This window comes from Triticum urartu, chromosome 3A (genome assembly GCF_056163025.1).
Source record: "Triticum urartu cultivar PI428250 chromosome 3A, HENAU_Tu73, whole genome shotgun sequence".
Taxonomy (NCBI): domain Eukaryota; kingdom Viridiplantae; phylum Streptophyta; class Magnoliopsida; order Poales; family Poaceae; genus Triticum; species Triticum urartu.
Genome location: NC_141875.1, coordinates 513,705,692 through 513,717,886, shown reverse-complemented (window position 1 = coordinate 513,717,886; position 12,195 = coordinate 513,705,692). Strand labels below are relative to the sequence as shown.

Genomic DNA, 12,195 nt, shown 5'->3' with positions numbered 1-12,195 from the left:
ATGGGAAAAGATGTTCCCGTCGACGATAAAATGCCTACGATGGCTTTGTAAATTTAAAAATGATATGCCGGCTCAGTCTTTCGAAGATGCTCATAGAGATAGGATGTGTGAGTATGCGTTCATAGAGATGAGTGTATGCGCGTGTGTATGAGTGCTTGTGTCTGACCTGATGTTAAAAAAAAATTCCCCCTAGCCTGACTCCTCTCATTGGTTAAGGAAAAAAGAGGTTTAACCAATTATTATTATGCTAATTAAAGAGGGGCAGAGTGGGAGGAGCAAAAGCTGCGAGGATAAGGCCCCGCTCCCCGGTCGCATTTGTTTAATCGAATCCATCGTGTTTCCACGTGGCGACCCAACCCAACCGCCTTGGAGTAAAGAAGAGAAGACCTTTGAGATTTTAGCCCCGGCCGTCGCCTTTTTATACCCGCCCATGCTGCTTCATTGCCTGGTTCGTCGCTCTGCCGTCTCCCTCCTTCCCTCCCTTCGCCCCCGCCTGCGTCTGTTGCCTCTTCTTTCTCGGCCTCTGCCTCTTCTTAATCTGCGGTAAAACTACCCTACGCACGGTCGCCTGGATATACGGTTGCTGAGCTGAACTTCCAGGAGGAAGACACACACACACACAGAGAGAGAGAGAGAGAGAGAGAAGAGAATCAGTACTGGCAATGGTGTTCTACTTCAAGGCGCGGCCGGACGCCGGCGACTACACCATCTACATGGGCGCCGACAAGAACGAGAACGAGGAGCTCATCAAGTACGGCCTCCCCGAGGACGTCTGGTACGAGCATTTGCCAAACTCTAGTCTCTAGCTTCGCCTCTCTCTCTCTCTCTCTGTGTGTGTGTCGATCGATGGATATACTCATGGTAGTTCCTCCGTATATAAATATGCACGTGGAGTATAATAGTTAATCCCTAGTTAATCTTGAATAGTTTACCCTAGTTAATCATGAACAGTTTAGTACGAGTACATTTAAACTCATTACGGAGAGAGAGAGAGACAGACCGGCCGGCCAGCCGGCCAGAACGAGAGAGAAGACAGAGAAGCAGAGGGAGCGCGCGGATTGACTCGTGACGAGGCCATGACGAGGCTGGCGAGGACACTCCAACTACCAAACTGCGTAGAGTAGATACGACCCGAGCTGCTCGAAACATGCCGCGTGCGTGACTATCGTCCCCCAGTCTGCCATCTGCATCACACAACACGAGCGTAGCTAGGGCCAAAACACCCTGTATACATCTATCGTCTAGAGGACCTCGCCCTCGGCTCGCGCTGCAAACTGGACTACTTATTTTACTGGTTTATTATATTGCTGAAAAATAAGCAACCCTCGAGCTCAGTGGATATCGTGCTGTAGTACAACCTAGCTAGCCCGTTTATTAAGCAAAGCAACGATGATTGTACGGGATAATTATTAATCAGGGTTGCTGCATGCACGCTGGCGCACCATCTGCGCTGCAGGTTCCATGTGGACAAGGTGTCCTCGGCGCACGTCTACCTGAGGCTCAAGAAAGGCGAGTCCATAGACACCATCAGCGAAGGCCTCCTGGAGGATTGTGCGCAGCTCGTAAAAGCGCATTCCATTCAAGGTATACATGAAAGAAACTCATTGCATTGTTTATACTGCTACTGAAGATTGTGTTAGCTAGCAAGATTTTCTTGCTACCAAAAAGTTCCCTCAGAAATATGCTACCCCACAAAACATTGATATGTTCAACTATGTTTGCCATCTGAGCACGGACCTCAGAAATTAGCTCGTGCTGTGACTGTGACCGGCCGTGTCTAGCGCAAAGCTGCAGCATGCACATTGCTATCTCTTTCTGTGCCCATTACAGCAACTTTTTCTGGTGCATTATTGCCGGCCTCTCTATGCATGCCATGCATGGGCCCCTTTGCATTATCTGCCTTGGGTCGATAACTGGCCTATACTGTATGTGCGAGTGATTGTGATCGTCAGAACGTGACAAGTTGGGCCGATAATGGGTGCTGGCTAAATCATTCATGCATGCATGTGTTTATCGTGCAGGAAACAAGATGAACAATGTGGAGGTGGTCTACACGCCATGGTCTAACCTCAAGAAGGCGACGTCCATGGATGTCGGCCAAGTTGGCTTCCACAACCATCGGATGGTAATCAATTACCACTTCTACCCGTTTGCTAGTAGTACTACTAACGCCTCCATTGGCAGTTATTTAACAAATTTAAGAAAAAAATATGTATATAGACATATGCTTGATCGATTGTAGCGTTTCAATTAGGCTCAGTTGTTAAAGCATGTATGCAGTGGTATCAAGTTATAGAAGCATTTCGAGTAGCACGAACAATAATTGGATAAGAAACCTTTAAAAATTAACTAGATTATCTTGCGCAATAATTGCGAACATTCGATGAGACAATAACCATTATAACGAAAGCTGCCAATTCATGACCAGTTGAAAGAAATCTGTCTTGTCTTGCGCATACCTGTAGCTGCTTAGCTGCCGGCGGTCCCAACCGTCGCAGATGCTAACTGACTCTAGCATGCTTCATTTCTTGCGTTGGCCCTTGGCTAATCATAATTTATTTATTTTGCGAGTGTTGGCTAATCATAAGTTGATTCATGTCTTTGCGACAAACAAATGTTCATATACAATCTACTGTCCGCCAACAGGTACACGTCTTGACAGTGGAGAAGCGTGTCAATGAGATCCTCAACAGGTTGAATAAGACCAGGGTCGAGCGCCGACCAGACCTCAAAGGTACATACGCATACACAAGCTAGAGATCTCCATTTCGTGTGCACGTGTAGTACACCATGCATGCATGCACGTGCAACTGGGATTTCATTCGCTAATTTGCAAATTTGTGTGTGTGTAGCCGAGAAAGATGCATCAAATGCAGCGGAGAAGGCCGAGCGGAAGATGCAGCTGAAAGACAAGGCACGCAACGCATGCTTGCATCATGCATGCCAGCTCGACCTTTCTAGCTAAGGCTGGTTGTAATGGAAAGTATCATATACTAGTATCGTGCATATGATACTAGTCTATGATACTACATCCCTAATGCATAGTATCATATGTTGGTATCATAGAGGACTACATTTATTGTCATACATGACACAAAGTAGCACATCATTTAATATGATATGGTATCATGATATGATACTCAAGCCTCTCTTTCTTCATTTAATTCTATGCCACTAAATCAAAATTGCTTAGTTGACATGCATAATACTACCTATGATACTCTCATTACGAGCAACCTAAATCAAAGCCTGTTATGGTGACAACCGGCTAACTTTTTTCTCTTGTGGCGTGCGCAGAAGCGCAGGGAGGAGATGGAGAGGGTGGTGAAGGAGCGGCAGGCCGAGATACGGAGCTACAAGGGCCTCATGGTCGCCGAGAAGATGACCTCCAACCGCCAGATCGCCTCCGCCGGCAAGTCCATACAGGAAATGGAGGACGAGTTCGTCTAGCAGCTAGCCTCATGCGTGTGTAGTGTATCATCCATGTCCATGTGTGTATATGCCGATGCGCGCATCTTGCATGCGTGTGCGAGCGTGGTCTCGACGAGGCGGGCGATGATCGATCGATCCTCGATGTTACTGACGGTGCAGGTGTACATATATAAGGTCCTTGATTTGGACAGAAATGAGAAAGCAGCTAGCGCAGAAATAAACTGTAAATTCCCAAAATTCTGATGACGACAAAGGGCGGGCATTGCGGCGCCTAAACAAAACTGATCCAGATCTGGTATGCTTAGGGCCTTTTCGATTCGCAGGATTCTAAAAATACAGGAATAGAAAAAGTATAGGAATGGAGCGGCATATATCCTCTTAAATCTTATAGGATTAGCTAGTGCTTGATGCCATAGAAAAAACAAAGAAATTGTAAAGAGAGATTGAAGTGGATGTTAGATTTTTTTATGAAATGTAGTACAAAAGATTTCATAGAAAATTTCCTATGTAATCCAATTCTATGAATCAAACAACCAACGTAGGGAAATTTTCTAAGGATTTCAATCCTTCAAATCCTAGTAGCTTGTGCATCCAATCGATATGAGGCCGTCATTGTCGTTCGACAAACGTGTTCGGCAACACAGTAAACAGAGAGGAAATGGTGTTCCAAAAGGAAATGTGGAAGTTGGTGGCCCAATCTGGGTTCCTGCGGGAGCGGGTTTTAGGAGCTACTCTCTCCGTCCGAAAAAGCTTGTCTCAACCTTGTTCCTCAAATGGATGTATCAAGTGCTAGATACATCTATTTGAGAGACAAAATGCTTTTTCGGACGGAGGGAGTATTTCTTTTCTATGCCTTTTCTGTGTTGGTTTTCATTGCTTTTTCGGTTTTGGGTTTTTATTTTATTTTTATTTTTACTTGATTTCCGGTGTTTGTTTTCAATGGTTTTTTGTGTCAATTTTCAACAGTTTTGTTTTTAGGTTTCGGCTTTCTTCCTTTCTTTTTCTTTTTTTACTTTTTTCAACACATCCCTACTTTTTTCATAACTTTCCTACTTATAAAGGTTGGAGCTGGTGGTGTGGGACCAACACCCTTCACCAATAAAAAAATGCACCCTTACCCACATGTGGGACTATCAATCTTCCAAGAGACATCAATAAATAAATGCACTTTAACTCACATGTGGATTTAACACAAATTAACAAATACACTACTACTTTTACACTTGAAGAATGCACAAATAAAAAAATGCAAAAATGTGACTCTAACTCAAAATTATGCTCTTAAGTCGTGGCCTTACACCTTATAATTTAGTTTCGTAGCAACACATGGGCACGCTGCTAGTACATTGCACATTTTTAGTATACATCAGGGACATTATTTTATAAAAGATTCATATTTTTGTAAATACATGATAAATTTTATTAAATATATGTTTTAATATATATAGTTTTATACACGTTGTGCATTTTCGTACACATATGAAGCATTATTTTATACACATTTAACATTTTTCAAGTACATGTTTTTGAACATTTTTTAATACACGTTCTTCCAATTTTTGAATGAGCTGACAAAATTACGCTACACAAATTTTGTAATGTTATGAACATATTTTGAAATGTGTGGCATTTTCTGAAATGCAGCACATATATTTTGAATGGTTCAAAACATTCTTTTTGAATTACATAAGCATCTCTTTACATTATATAGTATTTATTTATAAATGACACGTGGATTTTTTTAGAAACATGATAATATTTTTTAAATATCACAAATATTTTTCTGAATGTATCAACATTTTTTTAAAACTATGCCAAAAATTAATTTACACTGTGTTAATGATTTTCAAATTCACAGTTTTTAAATTTAAAGTCAATATAAGTTTTATATATGTATTCAGTATTTTTTTAAATATGAACAAAACGAAAAAAGGGACAAATAAAAAATGAGAAGAAAAATGAACTAACCTGCAAGGAGCTACTACTTGGACATGCCCATTACTAGTGCTGCTGAAGCTTGTGTCTCACATAATAGACAAAGCTGCTCATGAGACCTGCACATAGCTTAAAGGGGGGCTGTTTGGCGCCTTACAAACGTCTGAATAGTTCCCCACCGCTCACGCTCCCCTCTGATAGGTTGGACCAAGAAGAAGGCAAACACTCGACTGGTTTCCCTGGTCGCTCGATCGCGTTTGCTCAGTCATAGTTGACTAGTTGACACAAAAAAGACTAGTTGACTGGACAACCATTGACTTTCGACAAATTACGAAAAATAACAAAAAATATGAACTAAAAATGTTCACCGATTTTTTTAAATTTTTTAAAAAGTATAACAATGTTTATAAAAAGTTATCGATTTTGAAAAAAATCATTGAATTTGCAAAAAGTTCATCGACTTTCAAAAAAGGTTCATCAAATTTAAAAAAATACTTCATTGATTTTGAAAAAAACTCATCAAACTTGACAAAGTTCATGCATTTAAAAAAAACAAAATAAAAATAAAGAAAGAGAAACAAATTTAATAAAAAGGAAAAATATTAAAGAAAATAAACAGAAAAAGAAAGAGGAACCAAACAAAGACCGGTCTAGCAAAAACAAAAATGAAATAATAAAAGAAACAACTGGGAAGCTTCTAGAAGCTTCTCGCAACCGGGAGAGGTGAGCTTCCTGTGGTATGTTTGGGCCGGACCATTTAGATCGAGAGGACAGAGGGGTGTGTGTGAAATAGAAGTAACGGGCACAGAAGGCGTTGTATAGAAAATGCGAGAGCTTATAGCGTCTGTTAGATCTCGTAGCGCAACAGGTGCTCGTGCGCATGGGCTGGCCCAATAAGCTTGCTAGACCGCCCACATGTGTGTTTGTTCAGCTTGATTTGTTTTTGTTGCTAGCCTTTTTTCTTTTTCTCGTGTTGTTGTGTTGTGCAAGAAAAAACCAGCTATCGACTTTTTAAACTAAAAAATGTTTGTGATTTTGAAAAAAAAAGTAAAATCTTCATGAGTTTAAAAAAGTTTGCACATTTGTATAAAGTTCATGAAGTTGAAAAAAGTCTGAGAATTAGAATAATGCATTGAGAATGAGATAATTGTCCTGTGATATTAGTGTAGCTAGCCATGATTACCTCCCCTTAAAAACCGTTATAAATAATAAATAAAATTCATGTTAGGTCCTTCATTTCTTAACAATACAAACATACTTCTGTTAGACAACTTATAACCACCACGCAGTGTTTCCAATATGTACGGTCACTGGCATGATGGTATACCATGCAAGTTAGTGTAGTTGTAAGAGTAGGAGAACATTGTTATGATTGTTTTGGCTATGTAGAAATGACATAGTTTTTTATGGTAAAAATCCATCGTATGCACTCACTCCGTTCATGATCTACTCTATAAGGACCGATGCATCGTCATTGCTTATGGTAGTGCGTACACGATTGGACGAGGTGGCGACAAATGTTTTTAGCCTCGCAGGGTTGGAAACATAGTCCACGAACATGCCCTCCACACACCTTGCGTAAATCGAGTTGTGCATGGTATCGATCTAGTTTAACTTTGCTTTGGTCGTCACCTTTATCTATTCTTGTGTGTGTTAGTGTTGGTTCTTGGTTGTGTTCATCCTAGTCAAGTGAAGCCAGATGTATGCACATTATGCTTTGTATCCTCTTAATGCTACAATATGAGGTAATAAAAGTGACCATGGAAGAAAAATGAGTAACATCATAATCTCATGAGTATTAGAGAAAGTTCTAGAAACAAAAGGTACCTTATAATCTTATATTTAAGTTGCATGTGCGAGCTCTAGTAATTCGCCCTTCTATTTGTGGAGCTCAAGCATCTGTGGATGTGGGTGTAACTAGTAGGGATGTCCTGATCAAACTCTGGGATGATCTTGTGAAACACTTAGGGGAACTTCATAGGCAATACTCAGCATGCATCATCATGCCTTTATCATGCTTATTATTTATTTCATTTGAACTCTATGTTGGGTTTGAATTTGAACTTTAAAAGTAATAAATATATTTGAAATGTGTGCAATAGAGACATCAAGGTCAGAATTGGCATTGTGTGCAAATACAGTCGAAATGGGGTTTATGTATGCGAAAGGAAAGAGAGATCAATGAAAGTTTTATCGGGAGTTAAGATTATGGCAAGGACTAGTTCCCACCCCCAAGCCACTTAAACATTGTGAGGTTAAATTTAGGAGGTAGTGTATGGAGTTCATCTTTAGGGGAGGGCAAGAGATGTGTAATCAAACAACCCTTGCACAAGTTTCACTTGATATTATCTTTTTTCTCAAATCATTTGTGGGAGTCGCATGTATTCATTGATATAGAAAGGAGATAGCAACACTAAAGATGGCAGCACCAACACAATGCCAAAGATGGCACAACATGAGAGCACAACACAACCTAATAAAGGATGAACGGTCTAAGGATTGTGTACACAAGCACCAATCAAGCGACTTAGGCAAACGACTAGCAACCCAAGCAAGAACAAGTATGGACAACACACATGTAAGAAAGCACAACCATACATCAAAGGACCTGCATCAACTGGGAGGGATGACCACTATAGCATAAGCACAAGCCTCTCTAGGATGGCATCTGCCAATAGCCCAAAGTCACAGTTGCTTAAGAAAGGGTGTCAGGACGACCACAACATCATAACTGGCATAGGACCGAAGCAAGGAGAGCACGACCACATAGATGTCTCATTACCAAACAGACTCGCACATTGAGAAACCAGGTGGGGAAAGATCCACAAAAGAGAGATCAGCCTAGCAACAAGGGCAGGGCATCAATGGCTGGGGAGAGGACCGCACACGTCCAAACGACGAAAATAAGGACCATATTCATTCACATCAAGGTGAGTGAGGCGACAAAGAGGGAGGAATGCCAAAATCTTGTGGTCTGACGCTAGGATCTGGACAACGTCGACCAAGGCGGGGTGTGGCACCAGATTTGACTATGGGATGCCGAGATCTGGACGAAGACAAACGAGGGGAGTTGAGGGAACACTAAAGCTCGGTAGAAACATCATACCGAGGTCACAAATCAACATCTACTATGGACGACCGGGGGAGGAGGAACTCCAGATACGAACAAAAATGAAGGAGGGAGGAGGAGGATGACTGATACAACTGTTGTGGAACGTAGCATGCAATTTCAAAAATATTCCTACGATCACGCAAGATCTATCTAGGATATGCATAGCAACGAGAGGGGAGAGTATGTCCACATACCCTCGTAGCCCGAAAGAGGAAGCGTTAGCTTAACGCGGTTGATGTAGTCGAACGTCTTCTTAATTCAACCGATCAAGCACCGAACGTACGACACCTCCGAGTTCTGCACAAGTTCAGATCGATGACGTCCCTCGAACTCTTGATCCAGCAAAGTGTCGAGGGAGAGTTTCGTCAGCACGACGGCGTGGTGACGGTGATGGTGATCTGATCTGCGCAGGGCTTCGCCTAAGCACTACGACAATATGACCAAAGGAGTAAACTATTGAGGGGGCACCGCACACGGCTAAGAAACAATTGATGTTCTTAGAGGGGCCCCCTGCCCCCGTGTATAAAGGAGGGAGAGGGGAGGAGGCCTGCCTAGGGCGCGCCAAGTGGGAGGAGTCCCACTTGGACCCCTAGTCCAATTCGCCCCCTCCCCCTTCCCTTTTACCGGAAGGGGAAAGGGGGAAGGAGTAGGAGGGGGAGGAGGAGAAGGAAAGGGGGGCCGCGCCCCCTCCCCTTGTCCAATTCGGACTCCCCATGGGGGGCGCCACCCCTTGTGGGCTGCCTTCCCTCTATGGCCCATATCTCCCCCCCGGGGTTCCGGTAACCCCCCGGGTACTCCGATATGCACCTGATACATTCTGAAACACTTCCGGTGTCCGAATACTATCGTCCAATATATCAATCTTTATCTCTCGACCATTTCGAGACTCCTCGTCATGTCCGTGATCTCATCCCGGACTCCGAAGAATCTTTGGTCACCAAAACACATAACTCATAATACAAATCATCATCGAACATTAAGCGTGCAGACTGTACGGGTTCGAGAACTATGTAGACATGACCGAGATACATCTCCGATCAATAACCAATAGCGGAACTTGGATGCTCATAGTGGTTCCTACATATTCTAAGAAGATCTTTATCGGTCAAACCGCAATGACAACATACGTCATTCCCTTTGTAATCGGTATGTTACTTGCCCGAGATTCGATCGTCGGTATCTTCATACCTAGTTCAATCTCGTTACCGGCAAGTATCTGTACTCATTCCGTAATGCATCATGCCGCAACTAACTCATTAGTAACATGGCTTGCAAGGGTTATCGTGATGTGCATTACCGAGAGGGCCTAGAGATACCTCTCCGATACTCAGAGTGACAAATCATAATCTCAATCTATGCCAACCCAACAAACACCTTCAGAGACACCTGTAGAGCATCTTTATAATCATCCAGCTACGTTGTGACGTTCCTCCGGTATTCGAGAGTTGCATAATCTCATAGTCAAAGGAATATGTATAAGTCATGGAGAAAGCAATAACAATAAAACTTAACACTGGTGCGCGTCGGTCCTAAACAAACGGTTTTTAACCCCTTTCTGTGACGGCATTTGGAACCGTCGCCAAGTGAGTGTGGGCGATAGGGGGTCCTTCCCACACGACTCAGAAACTGTCGGGGATAGGTGTTGGGGAACGCAGTAATTTCAAAAAAATTCCTACGCACATGCAAGATCATGGTGATGCATAGCAACGAGAGGGGAGAGTGTCGTCCACGTACCCTCGTAGACCGTAAGCGGAAGCGTTATGAGAACGTGGTTGATGTAGTCATACGTCTTCACGATCCGACCGATCCAAGTACCGAACATACGGCACCTTTGAGTTCAGCACACGTTCAGCTCGGTGACGTCCCACGAACTCCGATACAGCATAGCTTCGAGGGAGAGTTCCGTCAGCACGACGGCGTGATGATGGTGATGATGATGCTACCGACGCAGGGCTTCGCCTAAGCACTGCTACGATATGACCGAGGTGGATTATTGTCGGGGATATACCCCGCAGTGTAAACCGACCGGAAGTTAACCTGCTGACACTTGGCGGTTTATCTGAAGACCCCGCTGACACTTGGCGGTTTATCTGAAGACCCCGCTGACACTTGGCGAGTTACTGGCGACCCACCCTGACCTGGCGGTTTACAAGCAACCTGCCTGGTCATTATGACTCACTAGTAACCCGGCCTGCGGGACAGACGGATGACAAGGCCCAAGGCCCAGAAGGCCGGTTCACGTTTAATGTTGGGCCGGTTTAAGAGGAAAGGCATAAGGAATATTTGTCTTACAAGGAGTTAAGACCTGGACTTATATCCGGTTTGTATTAGAGATAGACTAGTCCTAATCCTAATAGGACTCCACATGTAAACCGCCCCTTCAACATATATATAAGGAGGGGCAGGGTTCTCCAAAAGGGAACAAGATTCACAAGTTCCACAAGTTGGACAAGTTAGGTTTAGACAATAGCTCTCGAGATAGAGCACTCTTGTAACCGTGATCATCATCATCATCAATATCAATGAAGCAGGATGTAGGCTTTTACCTCCACCGTGAGGGCCGAACCTGGGTAAAACATCGCGTCTCTCGTGCCGCTCAACCCCTCTCAAGCTACCACATAGATGCGTTGGCCTCGCGACTAAGTCCTGACACTAAGGACATCTGTCATGACAATTCCACGACAGTTGGCGCCCACCGTGGGGCTAGCGCACGGTGGTGTTGAGTTCTTAGAGGGATCTTTTATGTGGATCGAGAAGTCCACAATTTTTCGAACGAAGAAGAGTCGTTACAGCAAGATTTACATGATCTCAAGGACAAGCAGTCAGATCGAATACCCGTCCAAGGTTCAAGAAAAACTAGGATTAACACATGTGCGCCGTGGTAAACCGCCGAGATCAATAGAGCCACCACAAGTCGCCGAGGAAGCAGTCACGGACCAATTTCCACGTGAAGACTAAGGTCAAACCGTCATGGACCCTGTGCCTTGAGACCGTTCTGCCTTGCGACCGCGCCTTTGAACCGCCGCCCGGCTGCCGTCCTGGTATTGAACCGCCGGCGGGTCAAGTTGACCCGGCCTCACCGCCGCCACGGCGGCCGTCCGAGTCGTCATCACCAAGACCCGCCTTGCGCTTCCTCTGCATCCACCGCGTGCTCGACTGGATCTTTGTCAAATCTGAGCCAGCTGGCTACATCTGGTTCTTTGTCCGGTTAAAAAAAAAGGGCCACGACCCGGGAGCGAATTGTTCTCGGACCCGGACTCCTCCGTTGACCCGCCCTGTTGTCGACCTGTGCGTCGCGTCGAGCCGGGGGATCACCTCCGCCACCTCCGTCAACCCGCGGCCGCAGGAGGCCTCCTCAAGCCGTTGCCGCCGTGGCTACTCCGCGAGCCGCCGCCGCGCCCCGTCCATCTGCCTTGCTGCGGCCGACGCGTCAAACCGGTCGGTCGGCCACAGCGCCAGGGAGTCGCCGTGCCGGAGAGTCACCGATCTTCAACCGTGCCCGTCACCACAGGCTCAATCAGCCGAATCGCCGGTGTCCCTCTGCCGCGGTCTCCGCCTTTGCTGCGGATCGTCCGGGTCTCCGAGTCGCTGCTCTTGCTGCGGTAGTGACAGGGTGCCTTGAGCCGCCATCAGTGAGCCGCCGCCTTCGTCGTCCGACGGCACCACAGCTGAGTCACCGGTCTCTGCCCTGACACCAATCCGCCTCGGTTTCGGCT

The 12,195-nt window shown here is 44.8% G+C and overlaps 1 protein-coding gene across 1 annotated transcript; it reads left to right on the top strand.

The window, feature by feature from the left end:
* The first annotated feature begins 435 nt into the window (after nucleotides 1-435).
* On the top strand, nucleotides 436-3,996 carry LOC125544769 (uncharacterized). Its single transcript, XM_048708522.2, has 6 exons — nucleotides 436-775; nucleotides 1,457-1,584; nucleotides 2,022-2,125; nucleotides 2,647-2,734; nucleotides 2,853-2,914; nucleotides 3,298-3,996. The coding sequence occupies exons 1-6, from the start codon at nucleotides 663-665 to the stop codon at nucleotides 3,448-3,450; spliced, it is 648 nt and encodes a 215-aa protein (XP_048564479.1). The 5' UTR covers nucleotides 436-662; the 3' UTR covers nucleotides 3,451-3,996.
* The last annotated feature ends 8,199 nt before the right edge of the window (nucleotides 3,997-12,195 follow it).

Coding starts and splice junctions, on each gene's coding strand:
- LOC125544769 (XM_048708522.2), top strand. CDS start 663: ATGGTGTTCTACTTCAAGGCGCGGCCGGACGCCGGCGACTACACCATC. Junction 776..1,456: donor GGCCTCCCCGAGGACGTCTG/GTACGAGCATTT, acceptor TCTGCGCTGCAG/GTTCCATGTGGACAAGGTGT. Junction 2,735..2,852: donor GCGCCGACCAGACCTCAAAG/GTACATACGCAT, acceptor GTGTGTGTGTAG/CCGAGAAAGATGCATCAAAT.